The sequence below is a fragment of the Alligator mississippiensis genome, chromosome 3, assembly GCF_030867095.1.
Source record: "Alligator mississippiensis isolate rAllMis1 chromosome 3, rAllMis1, whole genome shotgun sequence".
Taxonomy (NCBI): domain Eukaryota; kingdom Metazoa; phylum Chordata; order Crocodylia; family Alligatoridae; genus Alligator; species Alligator mississippiensis.
In genome coordinates this window covers 193765146-193790315 of record NC_081826.1, presented here as the reverse complement: position 1 = coordinate 193790315, position 25170 = coordinate 193765146, and the positions used below count along the sequence as shown (strand labels likewise).

The following is a 25170-nucleotide window of genomic DNA, read 5'->3' as shown; positions in this document are numbered from 1 at the left end:
CATTCAGATATGAAGGGGCAAAGTGACCCATTTTATTTTGTATTGCAAAACAATTCTTACTTTTATAACATGGTGTTTCAAATAAAAAATCATTATTATTTCTCTCCTACAATACAAATATGCATCGCACTATTCCATGCATTATCCTACTGCAACTTTTGGGCAACAGGCCAGGTGTGGTTTCTTTCTTGGAACAACATTTGCTTAAAATACTGCAAAAGCTCCATTATCCGGCACCCATGGGAAATTGGGGTGCCGCATAACCTAATGTGCCAGTTATCTGAGAGGCGTCTGCCTGGTCAGGGAAAGACGCCTCTCCCGGGGCATCCACATCTCAGATTAACCGTGCCGCCCTTCCCTCCTCTCTGCTGGTGTCAGTTTGCCAGGGGAAAGGGACAGGGGGCTCCGCGCAGGCTGCTTTACCCCAGGCTGTGGGATTTGACAAAACTGGAAGTCCCACTTCCAGTTTTCCTTTTGCCATGTCGACCAGCGTCAACTGACATGCTAGTTAATAGAGCATGCTGTTTAATTAAGTGCCAGTTAACGCGGCTTTTACTGTACTTCCTGTTTATTGCCTGTTCACAATCCTAAATGCCAGTGATCTCCTCACATCAGGCTATAGGGATCCTATGATGGGCTGCACTTTTTCTGATAGCTGCCAACAGGGCACCATTCCCATTGACTTCACATTTTGTAAAAATTCGAAGCCCCTTCCAGAATAGCAAATTTGCAGACTACGATTCATAATTTGGGGCATTTGTCCAGTGATAAAAGCAGCTGTTTCCTTAAATCCACGTTTGTGACTTTTATTAAAATACATTAAACTACGAGTTCTCTTTGACAGGCATCAACTTTTATTTTATATTTGTACAGTACCTAGCCCAGTGGAGTCCTCTGATTCTAACTTTTAGTGCTGCCTATGATGCAGATAATTGATGATGATGATCATTGGCTGAAATTGCAGATAGATTTTTGTCAGGTATGCAAGGAACCTGAATTCTGGGGAGCAGAAAGCGTGATCCTAACCTGTGATACAAAAGGATAACAGGAGACTGAGAAATGTGCCTGTCAGCCGAGGAGAACAGAATGTATTGTGGAGTTCTTTCTGTTTGTTTTCTTTTTCAGTGAAGGTAATTGCTTCTACCTCTATTTGCACTTCTTCAGTAAGGTGCTTGGTACAACACACAAGTCTGAGCAAATCCATTTTCGCATTGAACTGGTTAGCAGCATGCTGAACAAAATAGGATTGCCTTGATTAAGTGAACACAAGGGATCGATTTTTGTAATAAAAATATAGTAGAAGACAAGCCCATTTATCAAAACATGTATTCCCCCAGCCCCCCCAAATAAGGTTTTGGAAAAGTCGGGGGAAGGGCTTTCCGATGTAACTGATGCATGCCAGACATATTACTTCACCTGTAACGATGATGCATGCCAGAGATATGACTTCATCTGTAACTGAAATAAAAGCAAATTAGATCAAAGGAGGTGTTTTTTTACTGAGGTGGTTTTGCATGCTTCTTTGTTTTTTCAGAACTACCAAATACTTACTACTCTGACTAAAATCCATGCTTATTACTAGTATTGTACATCGTATTCTTTCAGATTAGTTCTGAAAACGATTCCCTCCCCCATTCTTTCATAAGGAAGCTGAAATCAGCTTTTTGGTTTCAAGATAAAATCCTTTTTTTGAATATTTGTAACTATTTTGTGCCATTAATGAAATAATGAATAAAACCTTACAGCTTTGGCCAAGGATTAGAATAACAGTCCCACATCACCTAGCTCGTAGTTTTCCTCAGAGAAAGCGATGAAGCCATGGAGACAGAAGAATGCTTTGCAGTTGACAATATTTAATGTGGCAGGTTTTTCCTTTGCCTTTTTTGTCTGAGGAAAGTAAATGTCACCCTGTAGTATTCAGCATATGGATCAAAGCTGGATGCTTCATAGGGGATGGATCAGTAGCTGGGATAAGAGACTGGATCACATTGGGGTGCTCAGTTATGTTTAAAAAGCCAGCCTCTGGGAGAAGGGTTGTGCATTATGCCTTAGAAACAGCAACAAGGAAGAATATAAATGAGGTACTTATGGGAAACCCTACTTATGAATAATTATGTTTATTTCTAGGTTGCTAAGGGTTAAATCTGCTAGCCAATTCCTTCCATTCCCCTTGCCCCCCCACACATGCACATAACACTGCCAATCATCTAGCAGTCATGAGCATGTCCATATGATGAGCTGCTGTGATCAAGTGTTGTAGAGAGTAAAAATCAGCTAATAAATAAAATACCAAGGCATCCATTTAAGACAGAATGGGTGCATCTACACAAGACGTTTACTGCGGAGCTGACAGTGTGGGGGCTGCGTGTCAGCCAGCCCTGCATTGGAGCATCCTCATGCCCCAGCCAGCTCTGCCACAGCACATTGAGCCAGACTGGGGCAGCCCCAGTCCAGCAGGCTGACCCCCTGCCCCTTCCCCAGGCCCTCTGCCAACTGGAGCTGCTCAGATTCAGCTCAGTGTCCTGGGTGCACATTCAAACAGCATGCCCAGAAGCAATAAACTCCAGTGCAATTATGTGCCAGAGCTTATTGCATCAAATTAATCGCAAGTGTAGACATGCCCAATGAGGCAAACTGTACTAACTCACACCTTGTACAGTGTCAGTCCTTTCAGTGGACTTTTGCAAGGGATAAGTGAGCCCAGAATTTGGAACCCTGAATTTTTATTCACAGTGATGCAGATTTACAAACACACAAATTGATCTGTATTTCTGGACATTCAACTTCTTATGCAAACTGGTGGTTACAACAGTGTATCTTTTGGTTTCCACCCATTTTCACGTTTGGTAGACACTAGGAATTTTTTCTGTTATCAGAATTTACATGGTTAGCAATTTAAGTAACTTTCTTGTTTCTGTTAAACAGAAGTCCTTGAAATTTCCTTGCAACTCAGCCGTATCTGGTTGCAGAATAGAACCCTATAAAGTATTGCCTTTTCAGATATGCCATCAGTTAAGCCTGTATAGACTGTGGCTGAGCACTTAAGACACTAGACTGAGGAGACTGTGGAGCTACAGAGTTAGGTTTCACCTTTCAAGACCAAAGAACATCTAATCTCAAATGTGCAGCTTATTCCCCTCCTGAATAGTGTGCATAGAAAGAAGCTCTAACAGGGAAAAAAATTCCCCAAGGATCCCTTCAAGGAGTTTTTCACAGATACATGTGTGGGGTTTGAAGACAGAGATTCCCTATAGAAAAGGCTATGCATGCCATCTCCATTCTAGCAGAGCCCCTGTGATGCATGCAGCTCTGTAGAGCAGACTCATTTTTTGTGGAGGACCAATAGGTTTGAGCTAGCTATGGCCACTTACCCAGTCCTTCTATATTTTCACTAGAGCTAAGCTATTGATAACTTCTTGATGGCTTCAGGTAGGGGAGTCTCAAAGACCAGACGCTTCTGCATTGTAGCAGGGGAAATCCATGTCTAGATCATCCCTTCAGTGCACAGACCTGGTAGCTGGGAGGGGTCCAAGCTATTGAAAAACTAGGTTGCAGCTTTGTACAATGGTAATATTAAAATTCAGCAAGGTATTCTGAAGTATAACTTGTCCAAAAGGCCCATGTCAGCTTTATAAAACTTCAAACTAGCAAGAACAACAGGATATTCAGTTAAGGATTACTGAGTCTTCCTACAGAAGGCTAGAAGAAGCCAACTGCTTTTCTAAAACAAAAACCGTCAGAGCTGGTTTACAAGGCAACTCATCTAAGACCACCTTTGTCTTCCCTTGGTCAGAGAAAAGGAGCAGGCCTCCCCTACCATCATTTGCCATGGTACATAGGAAACAGTGAGTGTACTTTGGGTGGGGACTTTAACTTTAGGCCTAGGGAAGGGAAGTTGCTCTCTCCAGACCTTCACCCGTCATCCATCTGTAGTGAATCAGTGAACCAGACACTGTTGACACATGTGCCCACTTGGCTCCTTTGGTTCTGCTTCTAGTTTCTCAGCTCTTTGTCACTGGTGTCCAAAATCTATGTTAAAAAGACTTTTTCCTATGCCTGCCAGTTTGAGATACCAAAAGGTAATGTATGCTGCTGCTATTGTATAATGGTAAATTGCATGTATGGCTGGATTGGTTCTGTGAAGCAAAATATAACATTAGAAGACAAAGTTTCAGGAACCAAGGAGCCAAAGTATAGTGTGTTTCTTTTTGCTTTGGGTTGCATACAATATCAGATTCATTTTGTTGAAAACTTAAACTTCTCTGCACCAGTTTTCCTCAGTTCTTATCATGCTGTCACTAGAGCAGTTTCACAGAGATGAATGTGTTTCTGTTTTTTTCCACAGCAGGAGTTATCTATTATTAATTAGGGAATAGAGAAGTCTAGTCTAAATTATTAAGCAGGTTTCAATACTAGATGAACTTTAAAAAAGTGAAAGAAGGATAAGTGGTTGGCTATATTAATGTGATACTGTTTTCTTTTCTAAGCAAAGTTTTCTGAGTTTCTTTTTGGAACACATTTGAAATTCAAGCCTTCACTGGGCTGCATGTTGCTGATATGAAGTTTTACTATTATACAACATGCCTAGTAACAATGAACATTTTAATCACTAGGGCAAAGGCTTTGTGTTGGTTCATCAGCCACATAGAAGAGAGATGTTTATGCATTACTGTGTTGGAAGATGCATACCCTTCTCTGCCTCCCCCACCCCCCAAAAGGAGCTAGGGATATTTAAGTTATGGTGAATGTTTGATTCAGGTCCTAGTAATTATTTAGGGGAGAGGGGTTGACTTTTTGTTGTTGTTCTTGTTTATTTCAATTTTAAATAATTTATGGAAAGATGAAAACAACTTTGATTTTCTACATTGTAAACTAGAACACCACCTATGATGCAAACAATTTTGATGTCTTCTGAAAAAACATGGACAAGATCTGCAGTAATTGCTTTAGAGTGACACATGAAGTGCTGCAGTTGAAGTCAAGCTACAAGTTAAAGTCAAGGTACAAACATTAAAAGTGGAGGAAAACCACATTTACCATGATGAGGTAAAAAGCCAGGATTAAGATAGTTCCCTGCTATTTCTGTGGTTTGCTGGAAAGATCTGACCTACTTAATGTGTTTTAGTGAAAAGTTTCTAGCTTTTCTGGTTGCAAAGAAAACCTTCCAATGGACAAAATTCAGGCATGCGTTGTTGCCGCAGTCCTCTGAACAGGAATTTTTATGCAGTCAGCAGTGAAGGTTCTTTGTAGGGACCACCTGCAGCAACACAATCAGCTGCATTTCATTATGATTATTCATTCAAGCAGACCTTACCAGGGCAAATGCAAATTTTGCATTTCTTGATGTTTAGGATAGATATTAACATACCTGGAGGATTTAGTAAAGCTAGTACCTTACAAGTGGAAATAATTACCTTTTGAAGACTTTAAAAGAGGTATGCACTTAAGGCTAGAGTTAAGGGACCCAACTATAATCTAGTGGAGGTTAACCAGTTTTTTTTGGAGAAATTCACTACATATAAGAACATAATAGCTCAATAGATACGACATATTCAGTAGTGTTGTCTTTTCTTACCTCCGTTTTAATTATTTTTTTATTTTGATATAGCCTAACAAATCAAAATAATCCAATACATGTACTAAGAATTAGTGATGGAATAAAGAAGTTTTCACTTACAGGTTTCAATGTACAAATCAGCCTTGATAGGAAGCTGTTAACCATCTAGCAGCTATTTCTATATTCGAAAAATGTAATATTTTCAGTCTAGTTTTTAGTGGGCAGGTCCCTAATCATTAAATTAGTGGTTCTCAACTGGGTTCCCATGAGACCATGCCAGGGTGTTGTGCCCTGTGGTGAAATTGCCCTATGCGTCTCTGTTTTCAGGAGGCACATCAGAGCCATGCTGAGAAGTGACTGCAACAGAAAATTGGATGGCAGGCACACTGTTTCTCCTGCCATAGCCACTTCCCAGTCTGGCTCTGTAAGAAATGCATGGTGCGCTTGCATCTGGCTGCAACAGTGGGGGCAGCAGGGTGAACTTAATATAATTATAATAATCTAATAATTAATAATTAACACTGTCATGACAATTTTATATTGCTATATTCATAATATATATTTATATTCGGGGGGTTTTAAGGAATGCCACTAAAATTTTGAAAAGTTTTAGAGGGGTGCCTTGCTTGTAAAAATGTTGAAAATCACTGTATTAAATGACACCTTTGGGTATGTCCAAACGAGGACACGTGTGGTTTGTGGCGCTGCAGATCCATCTGCGGTGCTGCAAACCTCATGCATTGCACATGCAGGTATTTGCCACTGCTAATTTGCCCTACAGCCATGCTGGACTGAATGCATCTGATTCATCTGCTCCTAGAAGCTAAGTAGTCCTGGGCCTGGTTAACAGGTGCTCTTGTTGAACCACAATTCCTTGGCTTCTACCACTTAGTAAATGTTAGACCTGAGAAACCAAATTCATGGAAAGGTTCATTTGGCTTCCTTGTAATTTATGAGATGATGGATGGGTAGATGCAAATAGTAGCGATTGAGTTTAGTAAAATAGGGATGCATGAATTTCAAAGAACTGTACTATAAATGTTAATCATGGAGCATTAAGCAACCAATGCAGACCCTTTGGCTGGTACTAACTAGCTTATCTGAGAGACCATCATTTTGATGCATTCAGCTGTGCAGCCTGGTTTATGCTACCTTGCACATTTGGATAGTCTGTTCTAGAGACAAGTCTCCTGCACACAGTAGCCTTACTTGTAATACTCTATCTGCAATGCCACAACTAATCCCATCTCCAGTCAGAGATTCTGTCAAGTTCCCGAAAGCACAATTCTTACTTAGTCTCTTTAGTTCAGTAATACACACACACACAAATTTGTGTCATTCAAGGAACTCGTTATTTTTTGACCCTCAGTACCGCTCAGATTTCAACAGTATTATACTTAATTGCATATTTTGGCCTCCTTCAAAGGTAAACAGCCAGGAGTTCCTCCCCCACAATACACAGAAAGATTAAAAAATTGACTTTGTCATTTTTCTTTTATGCCCCTGTGGCTGCTAGGTACTGTTCAAATTTTGTCTGAATGCCTTCAGGTTCTCTGCTTTACTGCCTGACATCAGAAGGGCAAAAGGAGGTTGCAATGTTTCCATGACTAACTGTCCTTTAATGTAGACTATAACTGTGCAGGCAGATCACTTACAGAGACCTTTGTCTTTCCATGTTGGCTGCATTGCTCCACTTGCTCTCAGGTTCCAGCTTTTTCAAGTTGGAACTCAGTTCTTTCAAGTTCTAATCCAGGGGTGGACAGTTATTTCAGGCAGAGGGCCGCTTACAGAGTTTTGCCAAGCCATCGAGGGCCACAGGACAGGCAGCCAGGGGTGGATAAATATTAATTTTCTAAATTTTTTAGGAGCCTCACAGGCCAAATAGAATGGCTTGGTGGGCCGCATCTTGTCCGCCTCTGTTCTAATCCATTTGCCCCTTCTGGCACCCTCTAGTGATCACCAGGTTCAGTAAAACACAGGCACGCATCAATGAGAAGAACTAAACGGTAACTTTATTCATGCAGTAGTAAACAACCCTTGCAGACCCTTTGCCTGGCTCTAACCAGCTAACTTATTTGAGGAACCCTCATTTAATTCCCATTCTCTTGTAGTTTGAGAAAGGAAGCAACTCCACACTACAACCTTCTTTATCTAAGGAAAGAAAAGTCAAAGGACTGTGGATCAGAAATGTTGATCTTTAAACTGAGTATCACTTATGAAATTCTGCTATGATCAGTTATTGGATACTTTTTTCCCCCCTAAACCTACATGTGTGACAGTAAATAAGCTCTTTTTGTTGTTCCCAGATACCTGGCCACTAGCAATGGGTAAATAACGGCACTTTTTAAAACAAAAGCAGTTTATTGTGACAGTAGTTTCACTAGCTGTGGAACGTGTCTTCACAGTAACCTAAGGACCTAAATGGATAGGTTTGACATAATGCAGTGCTCTTGCATCTCCTATTACAAGTTCCATTATTAAACCAAGTTCACAATAGCAGTTAAGCACTAGTTTATCTCCAGTTTGTAAGTGGAGCACACTCTAGTTACAACAAAACTTCACCAAAAATCAAATGGAGAATTTTTGGATATACCAAGCTGAGTATCGTAGGAGGATGGTAGGTAGATCATCAAAGAAAAGAAAAAAGGCTGCCATTGCTTACTTTTTCACAATTCTAATAGCATATATAATATTGTTACAACAGAACCGTTAATATATATATGTTTTGCTTGGGTCTTGTCAGATTTTTTTATTAGGTTTCTTAAATCGTTTAGTTAAAGGATCAAGTAACAGTTCTAGTTATTCTTTTTAATTGATACTTTATAAAGAGATTGTTTTGGAGCAGCTGAGCAAAACGTCTTTCTACAACCTCTTGCTGAGTCTGTATCAAACTGTCCAAGCATAAAAACTACCTGTAGGTTGCAAGCCTCACTCCATATTATACTTTGTACCATCTGCTTAGAGGATGATGATTAAGCCAAATAGATATTATGCTCTCCCCAACTGACGCCTCCTTCACTCACGCCTCCACAGGGACAGTTTTTGTAGTAGCTAATAATATTTTTATTTATATATTGTGTTTTATAGGAAACTATATCTTGTGTTGTATGCTTTGTTAATTAATTTATTTACCATTTATTATTCTTTAATATTTTTGTTCAGACTCCAGGTATAGCTGCGACTTTTACATCCGGAATACCAGTGCTGTAGATAGAAGACATTTTCTATGATCTCTTACGATAAGTGAATAATTCCAGCGCTACTTAGATGAGAGTAGTTTGGCATGAGTTCACCTATAGCGATTTTTGTAAAGCTACTGAAGCAGCACTGTGCATATCTTAAACAATGCTGAACTACTAAATGTATAGGATAAACTAACAATCAGATTTATGTATTTTAACGTGAACATGTGAACTCGATAGCATTGAGGTATTTTAAAGAACTATTTGGGGGATAATTTAAGTGCTAAAATATTAAATTAGTTCTTGTAGCTGGGTGCCTTTGTGGTATCCTTAATTCATTCTCAAAACTGGAAATACATTAAGTACCTGTTGCTCATGGGTGAGAGCTACCTTTTCATAATATTTTCCTGGGGAAAGAGGTCACACCTTATTTTGAGTAAGAAAGAATCTTAAGCCATTTTGTTTTCCCTGCAGAGTCCAAATGTTCAGCTGAAGTGGGGACTCCAGCAAGAAAAGACTCGTAGGTTAGAGATGCTGGTGTTCCAAATCAAAGGTTGGGCTTGTCGTAATATAACGGCATTGGATGGCCCAAAGAAGAGGCATGTCACAGCTGCTCATGCAGTTAGGAAAGTAGCAGTCAAGCATTTTATGATCTGCTCAATTTTAAAGATTCAGTGGGTTGATAAAATTAATTAAGGGTCCAAACTTTTGTGCATTAGAGGGGATCACATTGGGTTTCAATTTGTATAACTTAGTGGCAAAATCTTTCCTTTAGCATTTCATTACAGTAGCTGTGAATGCATATTTGGATGTTCCTCATAAAGGTCTGGTTTAGAAAACAAGGTTCTCTGGGTTAAATTCTATGAATACTTGCACATTTTGCAATTATATTGTTGTCTCCATTTGCCTTAAAATACTTTCAGTTTTGCCTTAAATAACTACTAATAGCTTTCTCATTCTGAGCAGTGCTTCCTACGCTCCCTTCTAGTTACAGTAATTTCCCCAAACCATACTCCACAAGACACGTGCTGGTAGCCCATAGAGAGCTGGTTGATCATATGATATCAGTTCTCTTTGCTATTCCCTTAAGCTTCAAGCTTTAATTTAAAAAAAAATAAGATGACAAATGTTTTCCTACTGTGACTTTCCTGTATAATCAGTTGCTGCTGAAAGTTGCTGCAGGAAGCTATGTAAGCCTAGCTGAGAGGGAAAAATGATTTTTGCAAGAATGAAAAGGGGGGGAGGGAGGGAGGTGGTACTTGAGAAAGTTTCTGCCTTAATCCTTTTTCCACATGCAGAACCTAAGAATGAATCTAAAGGAAGTGCTCTAGAGTGTTCTAGAGATTACAAAAACTTGGGAGGGTCCATCTTACGACAGGTCTGTGTCTGTATGGCAGGCTGCTCCTGGGTGCTGAATGGCCAGAAGTGGTGGGGGATGGAGCCCCCTTGCCTCAGGAGCCTGGCCTGGCTTCCCCCAGTACCTGAGACAGAGCAGCTGGGGGGGCTGGATGTGAAGTGAGGGGTCCCTATTTCCTGTCCCATTCTCCACCACACAGATCTTGCCATTCAGCAGCTGGGAGCTCCCTCTCCTTCCCCCTCCCTACCCATGGCAGCCCAGGGAGTAGAGCTGGGCACTAGCCTAGCCCTGCACAGAAAATTAAAACTGGAGGGAACATGACTTCCCTATGGTGCTCTGCTTCTCTGTGCCTTAAGGTAATACCTGCTAAGACCAGGGTTACTTTTTCACACAATCGGCCATTTTAAAACCACTCTACAGCTGTGCACGTGTGTTTTGACCAGGGATCCAGGTTTTCTTTTTCCCATGGAAAAACATAGATTTTCTCTGTTAAAGGAACAAATCACAGGAGAAAAGGCTGGTAAATTATGTGTTTCGCTTTGCAGGCTGGTAGAGTTCCAGCCTGCAAGGGGCTGCTTTGGTCTGGGGAGGAACAGGAGGAGGGTGATCAGAGGCAGTGGGTGCCATATGAATGCATCCATGCACACATGCACATGGCTGGCAATGCAGCCAGGCAGCATGGTGGAGAGCAGCTCCTGCAGCTCCCTGTAGGTAAGTCTAGGGGGTGGGGGCATAGGCAACATGTGGAGGAGCATAGATGATGCACATATCCCCCCAGATTTCTACGCCCACAGTGGGACACGAGGCTGCAGCCTGTCGGGACCAGCACTGGGTAGAAGCTGGGTCCACAGCCCAGCTGATGGGACCCAGCACAGAATGGAGGAGTGGGGCAGGGACTCTCAGTGCTGCTGCTGCAGCTGGGAGCACAGCACTACCATGACCACCAAGGCCCCCTGCCCATCTGGCAGCAGCAGGGAGGCACAACTCCGCACCGCCACTGCAGCACTTCGCCTTGGCAGCCTTGGCAGTGAGCTGGCACAGAGCTTACAGTGACAGCACGGAGTTGTGCCCTCCCTGCTGCTGCTGGGTAGGCAGGGGGTGCCTCACTTAGGTGGCCATGGTAGTGTGGCACTCCATCCTGCCCTGGGTCCCTCCTACTGGGCCATGGAAGTGGCTCCTACCCAGTGCCCATCTAGCCAGTTTGCAACCCCATGGCCCATTGTGAGGAAATAAATTTGGGGTGCATGTGCCCCACACACCCACCCCCTGCTCCACACACACAGTCTTCCCCACACTGCAGGGCTGGAGATGAGGTGGGAGGGTGGGGAGCAGCAGGTCAAGAGTGAGGGGCACCAACAGGGCTGGGGGAGGTGGAGGACTGTGGTTTGGGAGTGAAGGGCATTGGCAGGGCCAGGGGGCTGCAGGTCAGGAGTGAGGGGCACCAGCAGAGCTGAGAGGGATGGGGGGCTGTGGGTTGGGAGTGAGGGGCAATGGCATGGGCAGCGGCAGGGCACAAGCATATCAGGGCTCCTCAGCTCTACAAAGCATTGGAGGGGAACAGCTGCAGCTGGACCTGCATCCTGGTGAACAAAGGAGACAGGGGGAGCTCTGATTTTTCCGTGATTAAAAAAAAAATCAAACACCGAAATATATAGGCAATTAGAATTTATTTTATTACAATGACTGAGGCACTGGTAGGCTTCCAAACTGCTTTAAAATTTTTAATATATCAATAAAACACTATGTTCAACTGATACCTATATATAGTGGTGTTTCATTTTAATTGCAGTAAAATGGACTTCGGGGGTTTTAATCAGAGAATTTGGGATTCTTTATCAGAGATTTGTTTGTTTGTTTTTTTAAACAGAAAAAAAACAGGCTCTGTAGTTGTGACATGGATATAGGGTGCTTTCAGGGGCCAGATAGCTCAAAAAATGTCACTTCTGTCTTGCACCCAAAAAAGCCAGTTAGGCTGTAGGAGGATGACCCGGAGTGTGGCATTTGGTGGTTCAGGATAAATAATCTTAAAGATGCATCTTCACTTTCTGACCATGGTTACTTTTTCATCTTTATCGCTTCATGTGTTTTACCATGTTTTTTCAGAATATGAAGCTGAATTGTTTGCAGTTTTCATCTAGCTAACAGGCTAAGTTGTTTGCATATAATACAGATAGCCTTGTGTGGGTGAACGTAGTGTAACTGCATCTTTATTCAGTGGCTGACAAGAAAAAGTATATGAAAATCACATTCATTCAAGCCAGGCAATACAGATTTCTCCTATTCAACCCCAAAAGACATATTCTCATGTCACACTTTTGGAGTCAATGTTGTTTACCCCAGATACAACTTTTAATTATTTTTTTTCAAGATATTTAAAATAACAAGTTATTAACCAACAACATAGTCTCCCCTTAAATTTGCAGCTGATGTGATTAAAAGTTGCAAGTTCTGCTTGTTTGTTAGAACATGAGACCAAGCTTGTAATTATTGCAGGCCAAAAATAATAACTGTTATTGGTGATGGTTTCTATTCATTGTTTGTTTTTCATCTTTGATCCTTTTTCTCTTCTTTCAAGTTAACAGAAAAAGGGAGCAAGATTTTGACATTGGTCACTCAGATTTTTATTTCGTTTTATTTTTTTTATCATGTCTAGTCTCCATCTCCTGATTCCTCTTCTCCCCGCGGCGCTGAATCGTCAAGTAGGCAACATCATCAAGATGTCTGCAGCACAGCAGAACCATCCACAAATAAAGAGGTAGGGTGCAATCTTTTTAAAAGCTGCAGTCCTGTTCTACTTGCTGCTCATGCCTTTAATTTTCCTCCCTTCCCTTTCCTTAGTATATGTACAGAACACTGGCTCTGTGTACCTTTCCTCTTCTCCCTTGTGCTTATCTCTCTTCGAATCTCTAACTTACTAACACTGTTTCTGATGGCATTCCTTGACTTGCAGTATTTCGGCTGCAGTAATGTTTGTTTAATAGATTTAAGGGTATTGATTCATTTAAGAGCAGCCAATATCACCTCTGGATTTGGGGTAGGAAGAAGCAGCTTTTCCTTTTCTCTACCTCTGCAGAATGTCTTGCCACAAAGGAAATTACATTTCTAAATTGGGCGGACAGGCCTTCCAAAATAAACAATAGCATGGAAAAGCAGATGTCCTAGGCAGATGTATGTGTCTGTTCAACTGTCCACATTGCTAGAGTCTCTTTAACAAAAAATGGGAATATTATAGTGCGGCTACTACCATGTGAAAAGCTAATTCTATGCATAAGATTTCATATGACTGGAACCTGGATGATTGCACAGATAGAAAAATTACCATTCTCTTTGTTGTTTGTTTAGGACTTAAACAAATTTAAAGGTAACAAAAAAAATCTGCATAGAAAGTAGGTACCATCTAGCCATCAATTAAGGATGTGATATCTGTATATAGTCAGTAGGAATTGACCAAGTATCCTTACAAATGTTGGTTAAAATTGAAAAACTGATTAATAATGAATAGTTTTTCTTTGTTTTTTCATGTAGTTAAGAAAAGCTATAGGTGTGCTGCCTATGAACTATGATTACTCTCTCTAATCTTATATACATATTGAGAGGTAGAGGCTTTCAAAAAAATTAAACATAGTTTATACTAATTTCTCCAAATCTTCAAGAATATTAAATTGTAACATTGTGCTTTGATTTGCAATATTCTTGGCTCATTATAGCCTTTGGCTTTAATTGTTGACTGGTTTAGGTACCTCATGTAGTTCACTCAGCTGCTAAGTAGGGATGCACCGATATAGATTTTTTTGGCTGATACCAGTGGCCAATTATTAACCAGCTGTATCAACCGATACCAATCCGATAGCCGATATGCAACCTGGCAGCTTGGAGAGCAGCGTCCAGTTAGTAAGTCTGTGGGGGGAAGGGGTGTGTGGGGGGGGGGTGCAGATCGAGGCCCCCATGGTGAGGGAGGGAGTGGGGCAGGGGCAGGGAAGGTGCTGCCTAGCCAGGACAGGAAGCAGGACAGAGCTATGGGAGCCTCATCCGGGAGGGGGAGGGGGTAGCGGGGGGGGTGATGGGAGAAGGGAGTTGGCTCCCACCACTGCTTGCACCCCCAGGGGAGGCATCAGGGCCATGTGCTCCCTGGATCTGTGCGTAGGGTGAGGGTGGGTGGCCCACTGTGGGCTCAGGGCCAGGGGCTGCACCGGCTTCTTTCCAGCAGGGGCTGAGCCAGGGCATGCAGCACTGGGGCAGGCGCTATCGGGTGGCTACAGAAAATTTTGGGGTGGCTCTAGCCCATCCTATAGCCCCCATCCTAGCACTATGGCCACCTGCCCTGGTAGACATTATCCCTGGTAGAGGGGTTTCCTATGTTTAAAATACAATTTAGTCATTTTTGTGCAGAAAGCCAAGTATTACAAGGATGCCCTGATATCCTGACTGGGCTTCCTGCTTAATGAACCTTTTTTCTACCACCAGCAGTTGTTTTTTATAGGTAGGCAGTTGTAAAAAGTGGAAAGATGTGACCTTTTCATAGTACCCTTGTAGTAGGAGATGGAAGAGACTGCCTAGTACATCTCCTTGCCACTTAGGATTGTATGCCTAAGTAGATCGCCCTCTTTTCTTTTCACAAATATGTATAATGCTAGATGCACTATATACATTAATGTACAGAATTACTAGTACCTAATCTGAGATACTGGGTGTTATCGTAATTTCATACCAGTTTTATATCAGTATAACCACACTGAGAAGTCAGTGAAATTAATTTTTATCTACTCTGCTGTAGAATCAGAGTTAGGCAAATCAACACCTCGATAAACTTTGACTTCCTTTTGTTACTAATGTATAACAGCAGCACATGTCATAATATACCATATTAATCTTGTTGCAGTGCACTGCATTATCCAATGTATTTTGATGCATGGGGTGCTTTTAACATATTCTCTCATACAAGTTTATTTCTCAGTGTAACTAAATGGTTAAGTACCCTGAAATCAGAGATTCTACCTGTATGACTTCCAATGACTTTCTACCAAATTTCAGGTGTACCTATTTATTTATTTTGGTCCCGTGCCACTCTAATCCATTACTTTAATTTGAGACACATCAGATTCCCCACCCAACACAAACAAGCAAAGGATATATCTAATACTCACTATCAATGTTCAATATACTTCTTTGTTTTGTGTTAAGTATAGTATATCTGTCATCATTTTAGAGGCCCTATTAAAGGACATTACTCCAGAACATTAAGATTAATGCTTAGATTATTAAAAAAACACCAAGCATACTTAAACTGGCTTAACTCAGCTCCTAATTACCAAATTATATTTAATCTGTTAACTGATTCGGTCTGTGTATACTTTTTTTGTCTAGAATTATTGCAAGGCTGTTTAAATTTTCCTAGATTTCTTTTTTTATTATTATTATTACTTAGAAGTTCTTTGGAATGTGATTTTATTTGCCTCTTTCTTGTTTGTGCTATATATAGATCACAGCACTTCAGGGTACTCAATAAAGCAGCTATCTAATACCAGTGACTGACTAGAAACTGCGTGTAAGATTACCTAATTAATGGAACTGCTAACGGAATCCACAACACTTCAGGATAATAACCCTCTAATAATTGCTGACATTATGAATTTAAACACTTTAAATTTTTTTCTAACAAACCGTCAATTGTCCTTGTTTAATAACTGTAACTGTGATTTTTTTTTTTGATTTTTTTTTTTTTGCACGGAAGGATTTTAATGCATATTTGAGCATGCTTTGTTTTGTTTGAAATCCTGTTTGTCTTAATTACAGTCAAGAAAAAGCTTGGCTTCATTCCCAACTTATGTTGAAGGTAAGCTGCAAAAACATATTTAAAAGTATAAAACCGTTAATATAATTATAGCATTTTACTGCACCATTAAAATAATTTTGAAAAATCTATTTACTGCAAAGGTAAACATTAACAAGGGTTGGATGAACTGGTTGAGAGGAAGTAGAATATGTCTAGGATTTAAACCAAGGCCCAGAATTATATTTTACAAGTTTAGAAAAATTTAATTCCCTTCTTCTTGTAAGTTTTCATTGGTGGTCCCTGTGGCAGGCCAGTAGGGGGCGCTCCTGCATTGAGCCACCCACCTCACTGCGCCCAACCACCTTCCAGGCTCTGAGTGCCTCCCTGGGGGTACCTCACGTCTGGCTGACCCCCTTCCTGGGGCACATCCGCTAGCCTGGGGGTTCCACGGCCACCACCCAGGGCAGAGTTTGATTCTGGCTCTGCGCACCCTGGGAAACAGACCTAGTAGCCCGCAAGGGTACTTGATTCACTTCAAGAACTTGGGATGCTTCCCTCAGTCAGAAGCACAAGTAATGGTCTCCTTTAGTTAGCCGAACCAAGGAGACCCCAAGACATAACCTAGACCCACTCCCAATAAGTCTCCCATGCTAGGTACAAAGGAGAACTTTATTGGTTACAAGGGGTAGGGTTGGAATAGGCTACAAGGTAGGGCAATATCAGAGAAATCCCATAGAGCAAACTGGCATGGCTGGGTAGCCTTTGATCATGCATCTGAGATACTGCAAGCTATATATCTAGTTAGATCTCAGGTAGCTTACTCACAAGTATCATCCAGAGGCAGGTGGAGATTCCCTTTGGAGGCAGGCAGTTCATTGATCATGAGTTTTGAGAGAGAGAGCAAGTTTCAGATGGCCCAGCTCTTCTCTCTCTCTCAGTCTTCCTCATGGCTGCTGCCCCACTCCTGGGCAGTCCTTAACTTATATAGCCCTTGTGACCTCATTTACCTGGTCCAATGGAGGCCAGCACCTGTTGGCTGTGAGCCAACCAATTTGAAATGCATCACTAGTTGCTGGACAGACTGGCAGTTCCTAGCTCCCCAGGGAGCAAGCCCCTCACCCAGGTATGTGATACCAGTCTTGTAGGCAGAGGGAGCAGGTTTCCCCCCTCCCTCAGGAATGTATCCAGCTCAGGTTACCTAAAGAGATAGGGTAAGGTGTGTATCCTCTGCCGGGCCCATCCTAACAAAATTGTCACAGAGCAGAGTTCTTGGGGAGAAACAGAGGTGGCCTTCTATCACAGTCCCAAACTAGTTCCTAGTGAATGGATATGAATATTACCTAAAAAACCACAGGAATATAAAATAAACCTTAGTCCTTTTTTGGAATTCAAAGCAGATGTGGTTGTGCATGGAAACCTGAAGTACCGTCTAATGTCAAGGGCCAGAGGTCAGATAAGTTGATCATAACGATCCCTTTGGGCCTTCAAATAATAATAACAATAATCTATCCATCTTGCAAAGCTGAATCTTTACTAATGCTGAGCCTGTGGAGTAGCAGGTGGCATTACTATTGCCTGTGGACATGTCCCCTGGATAGAGGACTGTTTGTTTTAGAGCCTCAACATGGTATCTTTCACTAGTGCCACATTCTTGCAAAATTAAAATTAAAATCAAAAAGAATGTTCATCCACCACTAGAGTTAATGTGTGCCTGCGTGTTCTGTGTGTACACATAATTATTCACCTGCATGTATTAAAACATAATTAAATAATGAAGTAATGGAAGCATGGAAGAAACAGAAACCTCTAAGTGAATTGTGCTATTCAGATCTTCAAGCTTTTGAATTTCTCCCTTTCAGTATATAGAATGGCAAAAGTTGGAGCCAGCAACAGGGCTTCCTGAATTGAACATCCTGGTATTCCTTGAATTGTTCCAGTGTGCTGTATTTGGAAGGGTACACAGTCACTCTTAAATTCTGTAAAATGTGACTGATTCAGTCTTTGAGGTGCACAAAACATCTTCTTAAAACTGGAACTTGAGTCTTAGCTGGAACAAATTGTCATAGGTCCATTGAAGCCTTTGGAACTATCTATACCATAGGAAGATCTAACCTCAGATTTATGAACCACTTCTGATCCTCTGACTGACAGACAAAACTTAGGTCAGGGACATTTTTTAAATTTCCTGTTTCGTTTTCAGGGAAGCTATCCCAGGTGCTAGCCCATAAGGTGGTTGTTACAATTAACTCTGTGTTTCTTTTCACTGGATGGATATCTCCAATGCCTATAATATATTCTTATCCAACAGGGAAAAGGCGCTATTTTAGCTTGCTTATATCAAATTTGGCACATAAGGTGATTTTTGTGAAGACAATTTCTCTGTTCTGAATTTGTGTGCACATAATGGACAAATAGGAGATGCTTCTTTCCCCCTGTGAATATACTTCCTGGTTGTACTACTTGAAATATCATATAACAAATAGTGGCATTTGTAATAATGTGTGTTTTCAAGGTTTTGGTTACAGTGTTCAAAATTGTAGAATCTCCAAATGTAATGAAGTCCTTATTTTAAAAAGTGGAAGAGGGGACCCCTTTGGGCCACATTTTTTTTAAAATAACTAATCTAAGTACTGAGCTGCACCTCTGAAAAGCAGTTTCAAAATAGGGCACCTAAAAATTAGCTGTCCTAAATCACTAGTTACTTCTGAAAATGTAGACCTTTATCTTTAAGAAAAACATGGCAAGAAAAGCTGCTTAATTTATAGCATTAATAGCATTGCCAGGACCTTTGGGTATAACACAAGTATGACTTAAGGATTAGCTTCCTTACCCAACTTCACTATTTTTGCTTGATCACAACTTAACATTTTTGGAGGGCTAAAACTTTCTGTGCTCTAAGTGGCTATAAATTTATTATTGGAGCATTAATCAAAACTGATTGAGCCACTTTTGAGTTATGCTCAAAGGATAGACCTCATTGCCTTTTAAATCTCTTTAGATAGTTCCCAAGTCAATTAAAATTGTTTCACAAAATAAATTTATTCGCTGCAACCTAACAGTTTGTGGGGCTTTTTATATACCTGACAAAAATAAAATGTAATATCTTTTAAAATTTCATGACAATGCTATATTGATCTTTTTTTAACAAAAATTATCACTAATGTAAATACTGTGTACATTTAAATTGTTCCTGAACCCGGTTTTTTTTATCTGCACACCAATAAGCAGCCTCTTGCATGAAGCAGAGCATGTCAACATGAGACGTTTACTGTTCAGTAGACTTAATTACCTGTGCAGTAAACACCACGTGTCTACACGTGTGTCCCTATTCGGCTGAAGTAAACTGATTTACTCTGCAGCAGGACAGTACTTATATTTACAGCATAGTCATTGTAAAAAACTCCACACACATGGAGACACTGCCCAGCTGGCTGGGATACAAAGATGCTTCAGTGTGGGGGCTGTCTGCCAACTAGCCCCCACGCTGAAGCATTCTTGTGCCCCAGCCAGCCCCTCTGCAGCCTGTTGAGTAGGGGAGAACAGCCCCAGGCTGGCAGGCTGACCCCTGCCCCAGACCACCTGCCAGCTGGGCCTGCTCTGATCCGGTTCAATGTGCTGCGATCCCAGGCACACATGTAAATGTGCACCTGGAAGTAATAATAAACACCAGAGTTTATTTCAGCACATGAGTATGCACATGTAGATACAACCACAGTGTACAAGATCATGAGAAGTTTAAGAGTTAAAGAAAGAAATCCAATCTGTCATAGATTAAATCTTTGAGATAGAGAGGACCACATCAGTTTTAAGTAATTAGCCTGAAAATCTTTAGCCCATCAAACTATTACAGGAACTGAGCCTGTAGTAGGAATTAAGATCATTCAGCAGCTTGCAAGACTTGAGCCAGTCGTTTGATACTTTTATACTTACATTCAGTTAAAAATCCCTTACATTTAACATCAGTTCATATATCAAGGCCAGTTTCTTTATCAATATTAAAAATTATCCCCTAATCCAAACCCTTGTATGATTGTTGTAAAGAGGTCTGGCAACAAGTATGGAACCTCGAATATGACATGGCAGTTTTTTTAACTCATCTCTCAAACCAATCTCAAACTTGTAGAATGCTCTCAGGCGATGCGCTGCCTTGTTGTTCCCTTTATCACCACTGTTGAATGAGCAAGTTGCTGGTAGTTGTCTCTAAATTACACATTAGCCTTCTTTTTATTTCTGACTATCTTACTGATGATGTGTTTACCTTAGGCAAAACATAAGTATTGGAAGTGGGAAGGGACAAGTTAAACAGGTTGATGTCTGTGTACTTACATAGAAACAGAGGCTATTTTGCTGCAGAGTGAAACTTGCCTTAGAGAAGAAAAAACTTCTGCCAGCCAGAATGGATTAGCAGTTGCAGTTTCCACTGTAGAGATGCTGAGAGCATGTGCTCAGTGTTTTGTCTGTCTTGATTGAAAGTGTTGGATGTCCTGCTGTCAGGTAGCACAGGGCAGCTTTTATAGCCATCAGATGCACGTTCAAGTAGTGCTATTGATGTTTCTTTCCATGGAATAATACATAATTTTGCTCAGCAATTTTGTTTTCTGAATTATAGTACCTGGACCCTGTGATCCTGAAGACTTAATTGATGGAATCATTTTTGCTGCCAATTACCTTGGCTCCACTCAGCTTCTGTCTGACAAAACTCCCTCTAAGAATGTGCGAATGATGCAGGCACAGGAAGCTGTCAGCAGAATCAAGGTGAGGTCCCACGGTTTGTATGACATGGTGGGGGTTTTTTAAACTGCAGATGTGTAGGTCACATGCTTACACCGTGCTAGTTTTCTAATGCTGGATAATGCACTGTTTCAAAGTTTAGGTATCTAACTTCTCATTCTGAAAGATGTTATTACCACTTGTTTAATACTGATCTTGGGGTGGGTTGAGGAAGAAAGGATAAGTGAGTTTGTACAGGATGATAAAGTCTATACTAACAGTGGTCTAAGTTATTTTCACAATATACGTATCATGTATAATAGGTTTAGGGGAGACTAATAACCCATATACTTCTTTTACAAATTGGGTGTGCAGTGAAAATTGTATTACATTAATACTTACATGCTTTTGCTAGCCACCTCTCACGGAGGTTACTGTTACCTAATTGTAGGATCAGGATTAAGAAATTTTATCCCAGATCCCAAAAGTCATGCATCCTGTCATGACACACAAGTATCATGTGCACATGCACATCACACACGTACGGCAAGAGATGCAGTTTCGGGGATCTGGGATAAAACTTGTCAGATCCCGATCACACAACATGGAAGTGGGGAGTCCAGCCAGCCCAGATGTTCATAGGGCACCATGGAAAGTGTGGGGATTGGTTCTGATGCCAGGCTTCTCATGGTACCGTTTCAGCCTGCTAAATGCCAGGGGAACCCATCAGCTGAAATTCTATATAATGCAGAACATTTTTGTGGCTGGTCTCTTCTTTTGTCTTACCATTAATTGCTTGAATGTGTGGTAGAATTACTATCTATGGTGTGATTAACAAATTAATCACATCATAAGTGTAACATCTGAGAGGGGCCTAGGTGGACTTAGGTGCCTACATATGACTCTATTCCACCCTGTTCAAGTTCATGAGCATGTATTAATGTATCAGCTTTTGTAACATATTGCCATCTTACCATTAAGATTTAGCCACAAAAAAAGCAGTGAGGAGAAGAAAGGCCCACCCACCTTTTATAGTAATAGTTTTTCCATGACTCAAATATGGTGGAAAAAAATTGTACTTAGGCACTTACATTCAGTTAGATACCCAGTAGGGACACTACTACAACAAAAAGTTGTGAACATCCTTTTTAAAGCATACATCCAGAATCTATTGAAATGTTTTCCTTTTAAAAATGGCTAACAAAGGTTGTGAATTAATAGAGCATCCTTTCTCTCTTTTTTTTTAAGAATGTAAAAATAAATGGCCTGATTTTTTCTTAAAAGTGCATACATCTTCCATTGAAGTCAGTAGCTAATTTTAGGTACTTTCTGAAAATGTTCCTTTTCTTTCCAATAGTCCTTGGTAAAGTTTTCTGGTAATTAAGAGAGAGCTTCTCAGTACACAATTGCTCAGCTTGTCCGCGTTGCAGATCTTTTCCCCTCATTTTTGCTTTAGTCGCATACCTTTGTGTTATACATAGAAATATTTTTTCTTGGGCCCTTTTTGCCACTGTATTCAGCCAGGTTATAAAAGTGCATTACTTTGAAGACATTCATCTACACATTGGTAACATGAAGAATCTATTGCTGTTTCCACTTAACAGCTCTTTTCCCTTCACCCTTGTGCAACTAGTCTTTCAAAAGCAAAAATGGATCCATATCATACTTTTAATGATACTGAAAAAGTTCTGTTTTTGTTAAGAAAAGGAATTATATTGTAACCATTCAAAGATTTGGTTGACCAAGGAAGATTCTTAATACAAATTATTTTAAAAGTAGATGTACTATTAATGGGTACTATTAATGAGTGCTGGGTGAAATGTTTGGAAAACAAAATCTATTCATAGGACAAATACCACATGGAGGACCTTGATAAGACCAGTGAGCATATTATAATGCTTCAATAAGTAGTTGGTACATGGGCTGCTACAGAGCAAGCCTCTCCTTGTCATACCATTAGTGTGGCTTTTCTGTAGACTGGAGAGACCACTTCCAGTGAAAATGAATTAGTTTCATCCTTAGGATGAAATTAATCACTGAATACATAGCCAAGGCACCAGAGAGCTCTCAAAATACAGTTTAAATAGTATTTCAGTGGCTCTACACAAGGATAAATTTCAGTGTCCATTAGTTTGTACAACACTCTGGATACATCTACACAAGAAGCTTTACTATGCAGTAAGCGTGTGTGTCTACATATGCACATGCTTACTATGTAGTAAACTTCACTAATTGCAAATAAATTTCCTACCTGCAAATGCAAGTAGCAAATTTACTTGCAATTAGATACTGTGTGGTAGCACACACAAAGATGCCTGACTGGGAGCAAATCTGCTCCCAGTCAGCCGGTCACCAGGGGGCAGGAGATAGCTTCCTGCCCCCAGGAGCTCCCTGCTGCTGGGGCGGGCTCTGTCACTAGAGCCTGGGTGGGGACTGTGTCCTCTTACCCTGGCAGTAGGGAGCTCCAAGGCCCCTGCTTTGCCATTGTAATCAGGGAATAGGGAGCTGGGTGACCCTTATTTCCCAGCGCCAGCCCCACAACCATGGAGCCAGCCCTAGGAGATAAAGGTCTCCCAGCACTGGCCCCACAATCATGGAGCCAGTCCTGGGAGCTCCTTGCTGGCAGGGGCTGGAGAAACTGGCGAGGCTGGCCTGTTCCCCGCCCAGCTCCACCATCACCTGTTCTCCAATCACAGAGCTGAGCAGAGAATAGGCTTTCCAGCCCCCTTCCTGAAATTGTGGGCGGGGGCTGGGATCTGTCCCAGTTCGGGGCAGGTCCCAGCCCTGTGCCTCAATTAGGCAGTGAATCCACGTGCAGCTGTGGGCTCACTGCTAGCTGCCCCACTGGCAGATCGGGGCAAGGAGCTGGGACCTGCCTCTCCCTTGCAGCTCTCTCCAAGTCTTCTGCCCAGCTGGGGAGCCAGGGCCAGGAACTTCCTGCTGCTGGGTCAGGGGGACATTGTCCCTGCCCTGGCAGCAGGCAGCCCCTGGGGCACAGGGGGCAGTTCCCAGCCCCAGCCAGGAGACAAGTGTCTCCTAACACCATGTTCCCTGCCAGGCCATGGGCATGAGCCTAGAGCTCTCCCTGGTGGTGGCAGGGGCCCACTGCAAGGCTCTAGGAAGAGGGAGCAGTTTGCTGCCATTAACAGCAAATCTGTTCCTGCTTCTCTGCATGTGTAGACACCTGCCCAGGAGCATTTACTTATGAGTAGTGTACTCATGAGTAACCTGCTCCTGGATCTAATGCACTTGTAGAGACACATCTGAGAGGATAATGCATTATAAAAAGACTAAGAATTATTGTTTGTTTGCTTCTGAAACAGCAGCAAGCATAGTATCAACAGGACACTATAGTGTTTTTGCAATATAGACATTACATAGTTCTGACATGTATATTGGGTCCAGTTTTTAAGGTTTGCCTTTTGAAGGCTATAATTTCCACTCACTACAAGCTTGAGAGAGTATTAAATGGGTGACCTGGGATATTTAAAGGCACTCGTTACACTCTTTTCTAATCTCTGTACCCTCCCTGTGCACAAATCTGAGGGCATGTGCCCCCTACCCCAGGAGTGTGCACAGCAGTGGGGAGCTAGCTCCCCCACCCGAGTCCTGAGCAGCCAGCCCACATCTGCCCCCCGCCCCCTGCCGTGGACTCCATTCCAGCTATGCCATGGGAAAGGGAGAGCTGGGCTCCACTCTGTCACAGCAACCACCCACAGGCAGCATCTGGGGTTTAGGTACTGCTGTGTGGGGCAGGGGGCTGCAGACCTTGCCCCTTCACCCTGGCAGCTGGGAGCTCCCTCTGGCAGGGCTGGGTGAAGGGTACAGGTGGGGAGTGAGGGGCACCACCAGGGCTGGGGGTCAGGAGTAAAGGGAAATGGCATGGGCAGGACACCAGCATATCAGGGCTTCTGAATGCCACAAAGCAGCAGGCAGGGGGCAGCCATAGCTGAATCCATGTCCTGGTGAGCAAAGCTGTCAGGGTAAGCTCTGATTTTCCATGATAAAAAACCCATAATCAAACACCAAAATGTATAGGTATTTAGTATTTTATTATTATAATGATTGAGGCACTGGTAGGCTCCCAAATTGCTTTAAAATTGTAAATATGTCAATAAAACATTGTGTTCAACTGACACCTATATATATCCGCATTTCATTGTAATCATGGGAAAACGCAAATTTTGGAGGTTTTAATCAGAATTTGCTATTTTTGTCAGAATTTGCAATTTTTAAACGAAGAAAACCAGGATTCCTGGTTATAAGGCAAATTAAAGTGAAATTGTAGATGACCTTTTTAGCTGCAAAATGAAGTTTCTTTTAAAAAGCATTTTTAATTACATTCTTTAGACACTACAGACCAATCGTATATAGATAAAACATACCAAATATTGCCTACACAAGTTGGAATACTCTGAATTTGTCTTTCCTCGATGTATTTGTTAAAAAAGAAATATTTAATTTAGAATATGAGTACAACAGAACCCATGTAAGGATGTCAAAGAGACCCTTAACTAATGTATTGAGAATTAATTGTATAATCTGACAGATTATACAGATTTCTCTTTCTTGCACAGAAGACATTTTGATA

At 41.5% G+C, this 25170-nt stretch overlaps 1 protein-coding gene across 4 annotated transcripts in view; it reads left to right on the top strand.

Annotated features, from left to right (window-relative positions):
- The window catches only part of APBA1 (amyloid beta precursor protein binding family A member 1), a 144421-nt gene that overhangs the window by 98017 nt on the left and 21234 nt on the right, over positions 1-25170 (top strand). For all 4 annotated transcript variants that reach the window (XM_019478128.2, XM_019478129.2, XM_019478127.2 and 1 more), the window contains 3 exons: positions 12750-12851; positions 15890-15929; positions 20479-20624. In XM_019478128.2, the coding sequence (XP_019333673.1) occupies positions 12750-12851; positions 15890-15929; positions 20479-20624 (288 nt within the window). The remainder of the gene's footprint in view (positions 1-12749; positions 12852-15889; positions 15930-20478; positions 20625-25170) is intronic.